The sequence below is a fragment of the Canis lupus genome, chromosome 3 (assembly GCF_048164855.1).
Source record: "Canis lupus baileyi chromosome 3, mCanLup2.hap1, whole genome shotgun sequence".
In the NCBI taxonomy this organism is placed as follows: Eukaryota; Metazoa; Chordata; class Mammalia; order Carnivora; family Canidae; genus Canis; species Canis lupus.
In genome coordinates, this window is record NC_132840.1 from 28,717,330 (window position 1) to 28,735,291 (window position 17,962).

The 17,962-nt window shown below is 50.2% G+C and overlaps 1 protein-coding gene across 2 annotated transcripts in view; it reads left to right on the forward strand.

Annotated features, from left to right (window-relative positions):
* Window positions 1-17,962, forward strand: part of ACOT7 (acyl-CoA thioesterase 7) — a 102,395-nt gene that overhangs the window by 12,215 nt on the left and 72,218 nt on the right. The window contains exon 1 of one of the 2 annotated variants that reach the window (XM_072819890.1): window positions 4,202-4,498. The exons of the other annotated variant lie outside the window; for it this stretch is intronic. Coding sequence (XP_072675991.1) covers window positions 4,365-4,498 — 134 coding nt within the window. The 5' untranslated portion in view covers window positions 4,202-4,364. Of the gene's footprint in view, window positions 1-4,201; window positions 4,499-17,962 lie in introns of those variants that run through there. 2 annotated transcript variants of the gene reach the window in all.

Consider the following 17,962-nt stretch of genomic DNA (forward strand, 5'->3'; position numbering starts at 1 on the left):
ACTGCATAGATCAAGTGCAGTAAAAAACTTGCTTTTTCTGGGAACAAATGTCAGCAACATACAGGGGTTAGGAGTAACAGGATGCTGAGAGATAACCATGTTGTTTTTTGCTTGGAGGTCCTGGATAATCCTCCTGTAGAGAACAAGATGGCTTGCTCTTGTCAAGCAGTGGCTTGTGTCGGGGGCCTCTGTAGTTTCTCAGAGCTCCAACGTTGGGAATTAGGCTGGCTGGAGGGGATGCAGGGGCCCATAGTGCTCAAGATGGTAGCAGTCTTGGGGCGCCCGGGTGGCTGTCAGTTAAGTGTCTGCCTTTGGCTCGGGTCGTGATCTCAGGGTCCTGTGTTCAAGCCCCATATTGGGCTCCCTGCTCAGCGGGGTATCTCCTTCTTCCTCTGTCTCTGCCTCTCTCCCTGGTCATTCTCTCTCTCTCTCTCTCTCTCTCAAATAAATAAAGCTCTTTAAAAAAAGATGGTGGCGGGCAACCCGAGTGGTTCAGCGGTTTAGCACTGCCTTCAGCCCAGGGTGTGATCCTGGAGCCCGGGGATCAAGTCCCATGTCGGGCTCCCTGCATGGAGCCTGCTTCTCCCTCTGCCTGTGTCTCTGCCTCTCTCTCTGTGTCTCTCATGAATAAATAAATACAAAAAAAAAAAAAAAAAAAGATGGTGGCAGTCTTGGGGCACCTGGGTGGCTCAGTCAGTTAGGTGTCTAGACCTTTTTTTTTTGGTGTCTTGACTCTTGATCTCAGCTCAACTTGACGTCAGGGTTGTGAGGTTAAGCCTTGTGTTGGGTTCCATGCTGGGCTCGGAGCCTACTTAAAAATGGTAGCAGCCTTATTCCAATGTCCTGGCTTTTTGCCATAATAGCAGAAACTAGGAGGTTTTGGTTTTATTTAGGACCTTCATCTGCTGGAGTTGAAAACGGAGAGTTTCGTGGATACAAGTGAGCTGGTTTGCCAGATTAGCTAAATTTAGAGTGGACATAGTTTCCATTTCATCCTATTACTTTTCTTTTTTTTTTTTTTTTTTTTAGATTTTATTTATTTATTCACGAAAGATACAGAGAGGCAGAGACCTAGGCAGAGGGAGAAGCAGGCTCCCTGTGGGGAGTCTGATGCGGGACTCTATCCCAGGACCTGAGATCACACCCTGAGCCAAAGGCAGATGGTCAACCACTGAACCACCCAGGTGTCCCTCATCCTACTCCTTTTAACTCAAAGAAAAATCCCAGTTCCGCCTGTTCATAAACTTAGTCATATGCTCCCCAGGTGGATTCAACATTTAAAGGATGACCAGAATTTTCTTTAAAGGCAATTTGGAGTTGATTATAATGGTCATGAACAGGTTTCACCAGTCTTGTGTGCAAGCCTGACTTCTGTTCCCATCAGCAGGCTGCTATAATTGCCCCATGGAGATTTCCAGCAAGTGTTCTAGCATCTTGCTGCAAGTTGGGGGTCTCTTTCTTTCAGGATATTCCCATTCGGCTAGTTGCCTCTCATGTTTGGCTTGGTACTCACCTGTGAGCCTGTGGACTAGTTGATATAAATCTGAGAAAGCAAGTTGGTAAGGTTTGAATGACTATTAGATTCTGCAGCTTATGCCCGGGTGGCTCAGCAGTTTAGCGCCGCCTTCAGTCCAGTGCGTGATCCTGGAGACCCTGGATCGAGTCCCACATTGGGCTCCCTGCACGGAGCCTACTTCTCCCTTTGCCTATGTCTCTGCCTCTGTCTGTGTCTCTCATGAGTAAATAAATAAAAATCTTAAAAAAAAAAAAAAAGATTCTGTAGCTTACCTTTGCAGGTCCTCAAGTCACTTTAGGAAACTCAAATTGTGGGTCAGAATTCAGCCTTAGTCTGAGAAGGTAAGAAATATGGGCTTTATTTGGATCCTAAGACTTACCTTTAAAGGGGCACTTTTTTTTTTTAAGATTTTATTTTTTTATTCATGAGAGACACAGAGAAGTAGAGACATAGACAGAGGGAGAAGCAGGCTCCTCGCAGGGAGCCCGATGTGGGATTCAATCCCTGGACCAAGATCAGGCCCTGAGCCAAAGACAGACGCTCAACTGCTGAGCCACCCAGGTGTCTCAAAGGGGCACATTTTAATAGGTTCAAGAGAGACTCAGAGGAAGAGGAAGGTAGGAGGTGGTGGGACCCTGGATGTGGTTGGGGCATGTCCTGAGACAGAGAAGATGGGAAAGGGAAGAGGAGACCTCAGGAGCCTCTGTGTCCATTTTTTTTTTTTTTTTAAGATTTTATTTATTAATTTAAGTAAACCCTACTCCCATTGTGGGGTTTGAACTCATGACCCTGAGATCAAGAATCACGTCCAGAAAGTGTATTTTGCAGAAGCATTTCTAGATTCCTGATAATGTTCTAGACCTTCAAAGTACTGATACCAGTAGGTGTCCTGGTTTTAGAGCCATGGCTGTCCAGTTTAGTTTGAGAAAGTAAGTTTGGGGAGATTAAAAGTTCCCATAATGGCCATAGAAGTTCTAAATTACATTCGGTTAAGTTGGTCCATTTAGTTAGAAGTGTGCATGGCAGGGGGGTGCCTGGGTGGCTCAGTCGGAGGACCATCTGCCTTCGGCTCATGATCCTGGGGTCCTGGGATCAAGCCTCGTGTTGAGCTCCCTGCTCAGTGGGGAGCCCACTTCTCCCTCTCCCTCTGTTGTTCCCTCTGCTTGTGTGTGTGCTCTCTCTCTCTGTGTCAAGTAAATAAATAAAATCTTTAAAAAAAGTGCTCATAAAAAAAATGCTCATGAGGAGGGATTATAGTTTTTAAACATAAAACCAACTGTGGTCCCAGAAGTGGGGGACAGCACCCCCAGTTTTGATGATGGGGACCCCATCTCCTTGAGGTTTGTCTCTAGAGCACACAGAAAAATTCCTACACAACACAGTTTGAACAGGAACAGAGGGATCCCTGGGTGGCGCAGCGGTTTGGCGTCTGCCTTTGGCCCAGGGCGTGATCCTGGAGACCTAGGATCGAATCCCACGTCGGGCTCCCGGTGCATGGAGCCTGCTTCTCCCTCCGCCTGTGTCTCTGCCTCTCTCTCTCTCTCTCTCTCTCTCTCTCTGTGTGACTATCATGAATAAAAAAAAAAAGATTAAAAAAAAAAACAACTAAAAAGTCAAAATAATTTATAAAAAAAAAGAACAGGGATCCCTGGGTGGCGCAGCGGTTTGGCGCCTGTCTTTGGCCCAGGGCACGATCCTGGAGACCCGGGATCGAATCCCACATCGGGCTCCCGGTGCATGGAGCCTGCTTCTCCCTCTGCCTGTGTGTGTCTCTGCCTCTCTCTCTCTCACTGTGTGCCTATCATAAATAAATTTTAAAAAATTATTAAAAAAAAAAAAAAAAAAAAAAGAACAGGAACAGAAATCAGACCAGAGGGCAGATAAGTGAGTACTCACTGAAAGGTCAGAGCCCAAAAATAGATCCTGAATGAAGTCAGGCAAGCTCAAACACAAAGACAGCAGTACTTGAAATGTGGGAGAAAACTTGCCTTCACAATCCAGGGTCAGCAAGGAAGCGGCAAGCCCTCCTGGCTGGCTTTGGGGGCACTGCCACCTGTGTGTCTACTGGCCTCAGGGTTGCTAGGGTTGCCCCTGCATCCCACTTCTGATCCCCAAAGAATGGCAACCTTAAAAATACAAAAGTCAGTTATTTTACCAACAAACATGGGTTTATTTGGAAAGAGCAGAGAGTTGCAATTTGGGACAATCGAGCTGTGGTAAAACCGTGGGCAAGTCCAACAGACAGAAGGGGGAGGGTTATCAGGGAGCAGAGGGGGGAGCCTGAGAGGAAGGAATGGATGTCCACCAGAAAGGAGCAAGGGCTCCAGGTGATGGTGGCCTTTCCCTGGCTCAGTTGCAGGGGTGGCTGCGTTCTTGTGGAAGAGGCAGCATGCACCAGATTTCAGCTGAGGATTCTTTCCTGGAAGCTTCTTTTGTCAGCATCTGTGATTGCTGTGGAGTGGCACAGCTTCCCCTCTAACCTACTGACTCCATCCAGTGGGTTTTCCTTTTATGAGTGGTCATGCTGCTACTCCACAGACAGGCTGTGGCCCTGTTGTCGCCCTCTCTCATTTGCTCAGGAGAGAGCCAAGCTCGATGATCTCAGGGCCTGAGTCATGAATTCCATGCATCACTGGGGTTGTAGAGAAGCATCCTGTGAGACGCTTCCGGAAGCAGAAGTGCCAGTTTGACCGTGGACAGAGGAAGGGCGGTCCTAGGAGGAGGCCACCGGGAGAGGGAGACCTGCATTCCTGTAGGGAGGACTCTGGGCTGGTCAGGCCTGCTGGCGAAACGGGAGTGGAGGCTGCTAGCAAGCCCTGTGCTGGCAGCTGGGTAAACTTGTTGTGAAATGAAGCTGCTTGTCTATGCTCTCCGCCTCCGTGCGCTCGCCAGGCAGGCAGCGACCTGGGAGCATCTGGGGCCTGGGAGCTCCCAGCGTCCTGGGGAGAGATGCTGCGCTTCCACGAAGGCTTTTGTAACCAGGTCTGATCTGCTGTTTCGAGCCTGTGTCACTCCAGGGTAGGGTGACAGGGACATTTCTGTGCCCACTGCAGTGGCATCTTCCACTCTTGGTGTCCAGCTCGTAGGGCAGACTGAGCCTTGGGTCACATGACTCAGGATTTATTGTTAATCAATTGAGTGCTGGGTGTTCAGTGAACTGCTTGATGGAGCATACCCACTCACATGTTCATCTGGAGTGGAGGATCTAGCATGCTTTTCTGCCAGGGACCAGTTGAAACCTGCCAGGCTTTGTTGGAGGACATGGGCTTTCAGGTTTGGTGGGCTCCGGGCTCTGGGCAGCTGGCACCTTGGAGGGGTTGAGGCAGGTGTGGAGATTGAAGCACTGTGCCTGCCAACAGCTGTTCCGGCTCATCACTCTCTGGGCACGCGCTGCTAAGCAGTCTGGGGATGTGTGCATTCTGCTTGTCCCCGCAGGGAAGGGGTCAAGCTGAAATTTTGGACCAACAGGTTTGTACAGGGCGGGGGGAGCTGTCCTTGCGTGGTGGGCTTATCTTCAGCAGCATCACCTTGTGCTGCTTTCCGGGGCCTTCCTGTGTTTATTTCAAACTTTTACAGAAACTTTGTTCAGTGGATGTATTACCCCCCTACTTTGTACCAGCTCTCCTGACACGTAACCTGTGTTCTCTATGACTCACTCACTGAAGTGTACAACCTCACCAGCAAAAATAGGTTTATTTGGGAATAGCAGAGAATGACAACCCGCGTCAAGCATGCTACTGTGAAACCACTGGCAAGTCTGGAGAACAAAGAGGTTGCTTTTATAGAGGGAAGGGGGAGCTGGGAGGGCTGTTGTAAACTAAAAGTCCATTGGAGCAGACTGGGAGGTGGAAGTGTGGTGGCTTCTCATTGGCTGCATTGTGACAGTCTCTCACTGGCTGAGTTGATGCCTGAACCTGAGCGCCTCTCTTCCTCCGCAGGGGTACTGGGGTGGTCGGGCAGGAGTGATGTGGTGGGGACCTGTGGAGACCTCTCTTCCAGATGTGGTTGCAGCTGACCAGTTGGGTGTGAGAGCGCCCCCTGCTGGCCTGTCGATTCTGTTCTAAATGAGGCTTTATTTTTTATTTTTATTTTTTTTTTATTTTTTTTTTCTTTATTTTTTATAAATTTAATAATTTTTTATTAATTTATTAAATCCCCTCCACTCACTAATCTCTATTCTTTCTCTATCGGTTTGTCTTTTGACATTCCAAATAAGTAAAATTGTGCCATCTGGTGTTTTGTGTGTGGCTTCTCTCACTGAGCATCCTGTTTTCAAGGATAATCTGGGTTGTAGCAGGTGCCGTGCTTCCTTCATCATCCACTGTAGGGGTACATACCGTATTTCACGTATCCATTCATCAGGTGATGGACATTGCTGCATTTCCACCTTTTGGCTGCTATCTATAATGTTGCTATGCGCACTCCTGTCCAAGTCTTTGTGTGGGCGTATGTTTTTATTTCTCTGGAGTATATAGCCACTGTGGCTTAATAAATATATATTTGATCTTTTTCCCTGGGTCCTGGCACAGAGTTCCTAAAACACTTGAAACTTCCTGTATGAGAGTGTCTTTGGTGTGCTCTTGAGATGAGTGGTGGCTGGGAGCCCATGAGATAGCTTGAGGATGAGGGCCAGTAGCCAGGATGGCCCAGGCATAGCTAGAGGGTCAGAACCTTCAGTTCTACCTCCTACCTGGATGTGGGAGGAGGGAGGGCTGGAAGTTGAGTTAATCACCAGTACCTCCATAATGGGACCTCCATAAAAATCCCCAGCAGTGGAATTTGGAGATTTTCCAGGTTGCTGAACACATGGAGGTGTTGGAAAGGGCGGTGTGCCGGACTCCCACTCCGTGTCATGTCCTATGAGTCTCTTCCATTTGGCTATGCCTGAGCTGTATATGCTTTATAACAAACTGGTAAATAGGAATAAAGTGTTTGCTTGAGTCCTGTGAGCTGCTCCAGCACATTATCCAATTGGAGGAGGTTTTTGTAGGAACTCCATATATAGAGCCAGTTTTTCTGAAGTGCAGGTGGCCTGGGACTTGGACTGGCATCAAGGTGAGGACAATTGAGCCCTTGAACATAGGATCTGCACTAACCCTGGGCGGTTAGCGTCAGGACTGCATTGAGTTGTAGGACACGCAGCCAGAAAAAAAACCCCGCACACCAGATGTCAGAGGTGGTATGAGTAAAACTAGTTGATCTGGGAGTGGAATTGCTGGGTCCTATGGTTACTCTAGAGGTAAGCTTTGGAGGAGCTGCCAGGTGTTATCCAGCCTGGCCATTGTTTTGTTGCCCTCCCCCAGCAGTGCCAGAGGGTTCCACATCAGTGCTAGGTATCTGCCTCTTGGGTTGCAGCTGTCCTGGCCTAGTGGGTGTGAAGTGGCATCTCACTGTGGCTTTGATTCCTTTTTTTTTTAGATTTTATTTATTTATTCATGAGAGACACGGAGAGAGGGGGGGGGGCAGAGACACAGGTAGAGGGAGAAGCATACTTCATGCAGGGAACCCGACATGGGACTCGATCCTGGGTCTCGGGATCACACCCCGGACCAAAGATGGCACTAAACTGCTGGGCCACCGGGGCTGCCCTGATTCCCTTTTTTTTTTTTTTTTTTTTTAAGATTTTATTTATTTATTTGTGAGAGACACAGAGATAGGCAGAGACAGAGACAGAGGCAGAGAGGGAAGCAGGCTCCCTGTGGGAAGCCCGATGTGGGACTCTATCCCAGGACTTTGGGAACATGGCCTGAGCTAAAGGCAGATGCTCAACCACTGAGCAAGGCAGGCATCCCAAATAGGATTGGTTTCTTAATTTCTCTTTCTGCTAGTTCATTATTAGAGTATAAAAATACAACAGAAAAAAAAAATAAAAAAATAAAAATAAAAATACAACAGATTTCTGTATGTTAATTTTGTATTCTGAAACTTTACTGATATCACTTATTAGTAGTAATAGTTTTTTGGTGGATTCTTTTATTTATTATTTAAAAAAAAGATTTTATTTATTTATTCATAAGAGACACACAGAGAAAGGCAGAGACATAGGCAGAGGGAGAAGCAAGTTCCCTGCAAGGAGCCCGATGTGGGACTCATCGGACCCTGGGATCACCACCTGAGCCAAAGGCAGATGCTCAATCACTGAGCCACCCAGGTACCCCTTTTTGGTGGATTCTTTAGGGATTTCTCTATATAGTATCATGCCATCTGCAAATAGGGACAGTTTTATTATTCCTTACTGATCTTAATGCCTTTTATTTCTTTTTCTTATCCGATTGCTGTGGCTAGGAGTTCTAGTACTGTGTTGAATAGAAGTGGTGAGAGTTGCCTTGTTTTTGGTCTAAGAGGGATAGCTTTCAGCTTTTCATGGTTGAGTATGATGTTAGCTGTGGGCTTGTCATATATGACCTTTATTATGTTGAGGTATGTTCCCTGTATACCCACTTTTTTGACAGTTTTTATTATAAATAGATATTAAATTGTGTCACATGCTTTTTCTGCATCTGTTGAGATGACCATTCAGTTTTTATCCTTCATTGTGTTTTTTTTTTTAATTTTTTAAAATTTATTTATGATAGTCACAGAGAGAGAGAGAGAGAGAGAGAGAGAGGCAGAGACATAGGCAGAGGGAGAAGCAGGCTCCATGCACCGGGAGCCCGACGTGGGATTCGATCCCGGGTCTCCAGGATCGTGCCCTGGGCCAAAGGCAGGTGCCAAACTGCTGCGCCACCCAGGGATCCCTCCTTCATTGTGTTAATATGGTGTATCATATTGATTGATTTGTGGGTATTGAATCATTTTGCATCCCTGGATTAAATCCCACTTGATCGTGCTTATTGACCCTTTTAATATATTTTTAAATTTGGTTTGGTAATATTGTGTTGAGGATTTTGCATCTCTGGAAAACATATTACTGATACTCTTAGTCCAGCCTACCCAACAATATTTTTTTTTACTTGATTTTGCTTTAATTGCTTTCATGTACCTACTAAATTTTTACATATATTTTTATGTAACTGATAGAATATAGAATAGAATACACTTAAAGAGTGGAGTTAATTTTGTAAGAAATTCCAAACTATCTTCCACAGTGGCTGCACCGTTTTTGCATTCCCATCAGTGAGTGAGTTCCTGGGCTCCACAGCCTCCATACATTTGGTATTTTGTCTGTGTTCTGTATTTCGGCTATTCTAATATGTGTGTAGTGGCTTTAATTTGCAATTCTCTACTGATTTATGAAGCTGAGCATCTTCTCATGTGCTTATTTGGCATCTGTATGTCTTATTTCATGAAGTGTCTGTTTGGATCTTTTGCCCATTTTCAAATTGAGTTGTTATTGTAGAATTTTAAGAGTTCTATATTTTGGATACAAGTCTTTCATCAGGGGGCACCTGGATGGCTCAGTGATTGAGCGTCTGCCTTTGGCTCAAGTCGTAATCCCGGGGTTCCTGGGATAGAGTCCTGCACCAGGCTCCCTGCTGGGAGCCTGCTTCTCCCTCTGCCCATGTCTCTCTCTGTGTTCTCTCAGGAATAAATAAATAAAATCTAAAAACAAAACAAAAAAACCAGAACAACAAAAAAAAGTCTTTCATCAAATACGTGTTTTATAGATATTTTCTTCCAGTCCTTGGCTTGTCTCTTTATTCTCTTAACTGTGTCTTGGTTGGTTTCTTCAGCTGGCCAGGGGCAGGAGCCAGGCCTTTTTCTGGCCAGGTGACAAGGAAAAGTGCCACAGCTTCCAGGAGCTCTCAGCTCTGCACTCAGCTCCATGTAACAGGTGAAAAACAGACCCTGGTGGTATGATGGCTGACTTCGGGACAGTGGCAGGTATGACAGAACCAAGACCAGACCCGAGACTGTGTCTCCTGGGCCCACTTGTGGTGGGCATTTCCTTACTGCCTCTTGTGGGAACCTGCCAGTGTGGTCTATGGGTTGTGCCCCATGGATGGGCTGTTTGATGCCTGGTGTGTTGGGCGGGGCTGTGGTTGTAGAGGCTGAGTCGCTCCCCTCTTACCTTTCTCCCTTCTCTGTCGAATCCTGGTCACCCCAGAGCCATTGCCATTGACTGTCTTCAGTGGCATCCTCCTTAACATTCAGGGGAGTCTGAGCACCCCTGCACAGGGAGACTCAGGGTGGCCACAGTGGCAACTAGCCCATGCTCTCGGTTATTCTGGAGAAGTCCTCAGGGCCTGTTCATCTGCCCACTGCGGGCTTCACTGCCGATGCCCTGCGGGCATGAAAAAGGGCTTTGATCAGTGCTGTGGTGGTACTGGCTTGCACTGGGCGGGTAGGGCTCCTAGTGCGGCCTCCTTCCCATCTCTTCTGGGGGTTGCAGGCATAGAACTGGTGCTGAGATGCTGGGGGTACCTCAGAAGCCCTGAAGCTGCTGCTGTGTCCAGCTGTGCCTGGTTTCCTAGGGGCTAAATTCTGGGAGCCCTATCCTGAGCCAGAGTGTTTCGAGGCCGTGTCGAGGCAGAGGGTTCTGGAGGTGGAGGAGTGGGCCTATTTCCCCACAGCTGTCTGCCCCTAGGTATTTTCAGGACAGCTGTATTGTGCTATACCTCGCATCCCGTGGGTTCATTCACTCTTGAGGGTAGTTCTGTGTTTCCTGGTGTGTTCACAAGGTTGTGCAGCTGTCACTGTGATTTAATTCCAGAACACCACCCACCCACTCCACCCTCTACCGAGTAGCACTGTGCTCTTTAGCTCTCCCTTCCCGTTTGCCTCCACCAGGCCCTGGCAGCCACCAGGTGGCTTTCTTCTATGGGTTGGCCTGCTCTGGATACTTTGCATCCATGGAACTGTGTCTTTCGTGATGGCTGCTTGCACTCAGTGTCGTGATTTCACGATTCTCCCACGTGGTAGTGTGCATCAGTACTCGATTCCTGTCTGTAGTCAAATCCTATCCTGTGGATAGACGGCCCTTCATTCATCTGCTTCTGTGTGATGGGCACCTGGGCTCTTCCCACCTCTTTTGGCTGTTAGGATAGTGTTGCTGAGAACCTTTCCGGACGTCTGGTTTTATCGTTTCAAATGATTCTTGGATAATTTAGGACATAACAAACCACCTTATGGTTATCTCACTTTGTAATTATTTACTCATAAGGCTGATAAGAGAGGATTGCTCCCTGTGGACAGATCTGTTACCGACTTGAACCAGCGTGCTGCAGGACCGGGCAGATGAGGCACCGTCATCGCTGATATGATCGAGTTGTGGGTGGACTTGCAGGTATTTTTCTTGGCTGTGTCATTTCCTGCAGATTTCCCTCATTGCATGTCTCTGCTGGGTTTTTTTGTTTTTTGTTTTGTTTTGTTTTGTTTTTTTAAAGACCTTAGCTCTACTGGCCTAGGGTGTATCCACGTATTCAGGTGTTAAGTAATTGACCCTGCCTGTCGTTCCCATGGATCGTTCCAAATCTGAAAAATGTCTTTCCTCTCATGATGACAATAGGAAGAGAACTTCATTTGGGTCTTCACTCTGTGGATTGTCTCAAAGCTTTTCTCTAGGTTAGCGTTTTCTCAGTCGCTGATGTGGGTTTACCTCTCTGCACGTTGCCCCCCAGCATCTCTGCACCACGTGCTGTGCATCCCCCGCCTGGTGCCAGCTGGCCTCTCCATCAGAGATGTATCACTCGGGATTCCCTGGGTGCTCCGGTGAGAATCGTTTCTCTTTAAGCCAGTCCTGTAGCGTTTTAATGATCTTTCCATAATTGAGAAATAACATGGTGGGGCAAGTTGCACCCCGTTCTTGTCCGTGTGTGAGTCATTGCTTTATCACTGGGGTGGTGTTCTGACAGGAAGGACAGTAGGGCTTGCAGTGTGCAGAGGCTGCGTCTCCCCTGGCCCATCACCCTCCCAGGACACCACCCCAAAGGAGCCAAATGCTATGTGTCCCAGGTCTGTGTGATACAGGCCTGGGGCCTCTCTCCTCACCTCTGCATGCCAGCTTTACACACAGGTAGAAGTTGGGGCTTGAACCAAGTCATTTCCAGCATCTTTTCTTGACTCCAGTTTGCTGTGATTTTAGGGAATTTGAAAAGGTCATGGACACATGCAGTGTTTGGATGATGGGGTGGCCTCACCTTATTTGGAGTGAGCAGTGTGCCCAGAAGACCCAGGGTTGGGACCAAGGGGGAGAGAGAAGTCAGTGTTGCTTAGGGAGGCGGCAATGCCTGCATGGATGAAAGGGACCAAGTCCAAAGGGCACAGCATCTGGGTTGAGGCCCTCCTCTGGATCCCATCTGGCTGCGGCTCCGAGAGGGACTAACAGAGACCATGCTTGTGCTGCGGCGAGGCACATCCCTAAAGGTGTTTAGGAAGGGAGCTGAAGAGGCCTGTCTTAGGGAGAAGGCCAAGCTGTAAGACAACTGCGGGATGGCTGGGGGTAGAGGTGCTTGGAGGGGGCGCTGGTGGTGGATATGGGGTGGGAAGAGCTGTGGTGCTTGCACTGGTGGCCTTGGGGGCCTTTTCTCCAGCCTGTAGGTGATAGATAGGCTTGACCAAAGCCAGAGCATAGCCCTCTTATGTAGGGCACCCAGAACCCACTGTGTTGGTCTGTATCCTGAGCGGCGTGTGGGGGCAATGCTCTTGGCCTTTTGGTACAGGGGTGGGGAGTGGGCCCAGGCTTCTCTAGGCAGGGAAGGCAGGAGGAGGGGCAGGATGATGACCAGGTGCACACAGCCTGAGCACCCAGCTGACCAGAGGAGACCTAGGGTGGGCGGGGTGGTGGCCTCCATCCACTCTGTTTCTCTTTGATTTGACACCTTTTCATGGCACTTTGTGTCCTGCATGGTGCCAGGTATGGGGGACATCTCAGTGAACAGGATGGCTCCAGGCCAAAATCTGGAATTTTGCTTCTGTCTCTTCTCACAGAGAAGTGGGAAGACTTGAGACAGTAGCACATGTACCTTTAGGAGTAATTTGTATTTTAGGGAGGCCACCAGGAGCGGGGAACATGCTGGGCCTTTGGTGAGTGAAGCTGCAGGCTGAGTTTGCCTGGACCTCGCTGGTCCTAAGTTGACCTCCTGAGCACAGTACCTGCCAGAGTTGCTGCACAGGGCAAGGCGGACCTGTGCCCAGGAGCCAAGCCAGGTTGACAGTTCTTAGGCAGGGTGCCCTCAGGTGGCTTGCAGGCAGATTCAACCATTCATGGCAGCCATCCTGGCCCCTGATTGCAGAATTCCTGGAGAAGCACAAGGAAACACTTGCGCTTAAACACAAGGAAAGTAATTACACATCCAGCCTCCTCTAACAGGGCTGCCAACTGCTCCTCGGCAACTCTGATGGCTTGCCTTCTTTCCCCCCAACACCAAGTGCAAACGGAAGGTCTGTCCCTGGTGGCCTGGCACCACGAGAGGCGGGGAGGCAGGTCTGTGTGGTGGGAGGGCAGCAGTGTCAGCCAGGGGAGAGCTGGGGCTGGCAGGCTGGCTCTTCCTCTACCTGCTTCCCTTCTGGTGGCCCACCTGGCCCCTAGAGCCTTAGGAGGTAGTCTTGGGGACAGGTGTCCCATGCCAGCCCCTCTGGGCAGGATGTTGGGCTCTGCACCTGATGTGACCCCTCACCGTGAGTCTGACTCTGTCCTGAGACCCTGGAGAAAGTCCGGGCAGGCATTCCCCCTCGTCTTTCGGCCTCCCAGAGGCTTCTGAGAGACCGCTCCTGTGACTTCTTGATGTCGCCGAAGGGCTCAGAGAGGCACTTCTCCACTGTCATTATTTGTAAGTGAGATTTCTATGACAACCAGCTTTTAGTAGACTCCTCGGATTGGTGTGGCAGCCTCTTCCTGGTTCAGTTGGGCAGCCTAGTGTGGCGGGGAGTTGGGACGGTGCTTTTGGAGGGGAAGAGGGGGGTGACGTGGCTACCACTAACCCCCTTGCTTCTCTCGGGGACCCAGGACGAACCGCGGGCATGGCTTCCCAGTTGAGCAGGTACCGCCAGTCACATGCCCCTTCTTCTCTTTCAGGAAGCCTGTAGCAGAGAGTCTGTCTGGGGGCACCGTGAAGGGATCAGGTGGTAGAGGGCGTGCGGCTCCTGTGTCCAGCCGGTGGGCTGTCTGGCTTCATGGGGCCGAGGACAGCTGTGCCTGCTCCAGTTCTTGCTCTCTCCGGATGTTGGGTGGGACTGAAGCTGGGCCAGGAAGTCCAGCCCCTGCATGACCCCCCCCTTCCCTCCTGGCTAGAGCCCCAGGGATGATGGAACCTGCATTTCCTGGCAACCTTGCTGCTTCTGCCGCTTCCCTTACCCTTGCCAGTGGGGTTCTGGGGTTGTGCGGGACCTGGCTGTGCTTCCTGCCTGCCCAGCCTCTGGGTGCTCTGGGTTCTTGGGATCAGCGGGTGCTGCTCAGCTGCCTGTACTCGGAGTCTTCTCCTGGTTCGTTTCCCTGTCCCAACTAAAAGGTGAGCCTGGGGTCTGGGTGTGGTTGGCGCCTCCTACCCCTGCTCTGGGGCCTGAAAGACCCCAGGGACTTTTTCCACCCTTGCCTCTTCTAGGGGATGTGGTGGGGGCGCCGGGGTTAAAGCAACTTTGCTGGAACCTTCTTAGGCAGTAAATTGGAGAGGATCAACGGTGTCACTTAGGCTTCTGATTGGCAGGGTCCTCCCTAAAAAGATGAGGTGTTCACATGTGCCATGATCGAGGGTGCCTGGTGTGAACCAGCCCCCTGCCCTAGACCACCCCGTGGTCAGCCCTGCAGCTTCTTTTCTGCTGGGGACGGCAGTGCCTGCTCTTCCTTGTCTCCCTGCCAAGGTGGCTGCTCCCTGTGCTGAGCACAAAGGAAGCTCTAAAGCTACTTCTGTGTTTGGTCAGGGCGGAAGCACCCCAGGTCATCCCTGTTCAGGACAGCTGTCGTTCCCTCTCTGGTTTGAGCCTAAGGCTCAGGGACCTTTGGCACAATCTGTGAGGTGTCCTTACCACATTGGCTGTTCTGCAGGCCCCTACCTGGACCACACCAGCAGGCCTGGTGGTTTTGTCTGTCTTTAGTGCAGGTGGACAACCCAAGAGGACTTTATCTGTCCAGGGAATCTGGCTGTGCTTGGTGCTGCCTGCTGCCTTCCACCTCAGAGAGCTATTTGAGCTTTCACTGTTGGATCAGGGGACCCTGCCCACCCCCCAGTTACCATGGAACTCAGGCTGCAGTGTTATGTTTTAGCAGGGACATTTTTGTGTCAGAATCAGAGAGGCTGGCCCCATGCTGGGGGCCTATGGGATGGTAGGGACAGTGGTCAGCCCTCTGTGAGGAGGCCTGGCCAGCGATGGCCGGGCTGGGGACGCAGGAGCTGAGTGTCAGCTCTGGCTGCAGCCACCACACCACAGGTCCTATGGGGCTCACCTCTATCGCTGCTGTCTTCTGTGGTGGAGTGAAGCCCCCTTTAGTGTGAGTAGAGTGTCCTGTGGCTGTCAGAACCAGTGACCATAGACTGGGTGGCTTAAAAGAACAGGGGTTTATTTTCTTGCGGCCTGGAGGTCATAGGGCCCAAGTCCTGGCATCAGCAGGGCTTTGTTCCCCACGAGGGCCCTCGAGGAGGATCTTCCAGCTTTTGGTGGCTCCTGGCATCCTTGTGTTTCTTGGCTTGTAGACGCATCACTCCTGTCTCTGCCTCCTCCCTGTGTACGTCCAAATTTCCCTCTTCTCAAAAGAGCACAAGTCACTTTGGATCGGAGTGCACCCTGATGACCTCATTTGAACTCAGTCATGCTCGAAAAGACCCATTTCTAATTAGGTCCCATTTACAGGTTCCAGGGCTAGAACGTGAGCAGATCTTTTGGGGGGGACACAGTTCAACCCAGTATAAAAGCTCTGTGTGGGACCAAGGAATAGGGGGATAGGGCCTGTCCTAAGGTGTCTGCTGTGAGGCTACATATACAGAATGCAGGGGGAATAGGTTTAATCATGTTTGGCAATGTGTAGGATGAACTTCTATGAGTGGAATCACTGGATGGGAGCTGCCTGCACACTTAGGGGTTTTGATGGGTGATGCTGGGCTGCCCTTCATGAGGCTGTGTCTACTTATGCTCCCCCATTCATAGATGAGTCCACTTTCCTCACAGAAAGTAGGTCAGATGTTGCTGAGACAGGTGGGTACAGGTAGGATGGCAGGCAGGTGTGGCAGACAGCCCTGGTTTGACCAGGGCCATGGAAGACGAGGTAGGAGAAGTTCCAGACCCCTGAGGGCTTCAAACTTCTCAGTAGGGAGTTTATTTTTTTTTCAAAGATTTTATTTATTTATTCATAGAGACATACAGAGAGAGAGAGAGAGAGAGAGAGAGGCAGAGACACAGGCAGAGGGAGAAGCAGGCTCCATGCAGGGAACCCGACGTGGGACTCAATCCAGGGTCTCCAGGATCACACCCCAGGCTGCAGGCAGCACTAAACTGCTGCGCCACCAGGGCTGCCTTCAGTAGGGAGTTTAAATCTTTACTTTGTAGTTAGCAAGGGCCCTGGCAGGTCTGAGCAGGTGACTGAGGACTAGAATCCTGCTTAAGAAGGATGTTCTCAGGGACACCTGGGTGGCTCAGCTAGGAAGTATCTGCCTTTGGCTTGAGTCATGATCCCAGGGTGCTGGGATGGAGCCCCACATCAGGCTCGAGTGGAGAGCCTGCTTCTCCCTCTCCCTCTCCCTCTCCATCTGCCACTTGCCCTGCTTGTGCGTGCTCTCTCTCTGTCAACTGAATAAATAAAATCTTAAAAAGAAAAAATGCCTCTTGAGGCAGTGAGATAAGTGGCCACTTAGGTCCCAGAGATGAGAGGCAGGTGCAGAAGCCTCCCAGACCAAGTGCTGCTTGGCGTTGTGCCTGTTTCTTATTTTTTAATAGTGAAAAGGAAAGTGAAACACTCTTCATACACACATCTTCATTAAAAATGGGAAAACAAAAGCTTGAGTGAGGGACCACATGTTCTCTTGGCTGCCCTCACTTCTCAGACACCTGCCTGCCTAGAGAAGACCAGGCCAGGGGCTGGGGAGGAAGGCCCTGGGGGAGAGGCTGGTGCTGTGGGGGCCCTGGGGGACAGCCCTGCCCTGCAGCAGAATGTGGGCTGGGGTCAGGGTCAGGGTCACATCCTAGACTGGGGAGGTATGTGCTTGCACTCTGCCTGTGTGGCCAGCTGGCCTGGGGAGCTAGGACGCTGTTCTGTGTGGGACCCAGGGCGACAGGAAGGGTGGGGGATAACAAGCGTCCCAATGAGCTTTTGTGCCCAACAGCTTGTGGTCTGGAGCTCTCAGCATTTACTCTCAAGTGCCTGGGCTCCTGGGGGCACCCGGATGTGGACGATGTGGGCTTTCTGAGGACCGTGAAGTGTTGCAGGATGGCCCCAGGCACTATCTCAAAGGTTGCCTCCTTATCAGCCTCTTCCCCAGCGCCCCGCCGGATGTGAGCACTTCCTTGTCTGCCCAGTGGCCCCCAGTCTGTCCTTCTCTCCCAGCCTGAGCCGAGTGGCTGTCGTGGCTGTCGGCCGACCATGGAAGGCACAGCCCCACTTTACAGACAGGCAAATTGAGGCCAGGGCAGGGGGGAATCAGGCTGCCCCTGAGGCAGGCCCTGGTGCTTCTGGAAAGGCTGTATTCAGGTTTCCCTGATGCTCTGGAACCCAGGAGCTCTGCTTTCCCGGCCAGCCCCTGCCTCCTCACAGCTTCCCTAGTATCTGTGCCCAGGGGGACCAGCCTCTGGGCGGAAATGACCAACTGTCCCTTACTCAGTTGAAAACAAATACAAAGGAAAGAAGTTGGTAACAGCAGTTTCATTATTAAAATTGGCTACCTCTTAACTCAGGCTTTAAAAAAAAATCCGGGGATCCCTGGGTGGCTCAGTGGTTTAGCGCCTGCCTTTGGCCCAGGGCGCGATCCTGGAGTCCTGGGATCAGGTCCCACATCGGGCTCCCGGCATGGAGCCTGCTTCTTCCTCTGCCTGTGTCTCTGCCTCTCTCTCTCTCTCTCTCTCTCTCTATCATGAATAAATAAATAAAATCTTTTCCAAAAAAAAATCCACTTGCTATAAATTCGAATTTCTATTTTTTTTAAGCCTGAGTTTTTTTTAACATGAAAATATTTTTAAAATTTTCTATTTTGGTTTTCCAGCATTGTTGTGTAATTGACATAGAATGTTGTATTCGTTTTAGTTATACAAGGGGGTGGTTTGATTTGTGTCTATAGCAGAAGGATCACCCCAGTGAGTTCAGTTAAGCTCTGTCACCTGACACGGTCACAGATTCTTTTCCCTGTGGTGGACACATCTACCACCTACTCTCTCAGCGGCGTCTGCGTGCACGGTGCCCCGTTGTAAACCTGGGTCACGCGCTGTGCTCACCCCCCCAGGCACTGGCCTGCCTCATGGTGGAAGTTCGCAGCTTTCGCGGTGTCCACCCTGCCCGGCCTGGGGCGACAGCGGTCTGTTCCCTCTCTGAGATCTGTTTTCAGATTCCACGTGCAAGTGAGATCACGTAGTGTTTACACCGTCTTT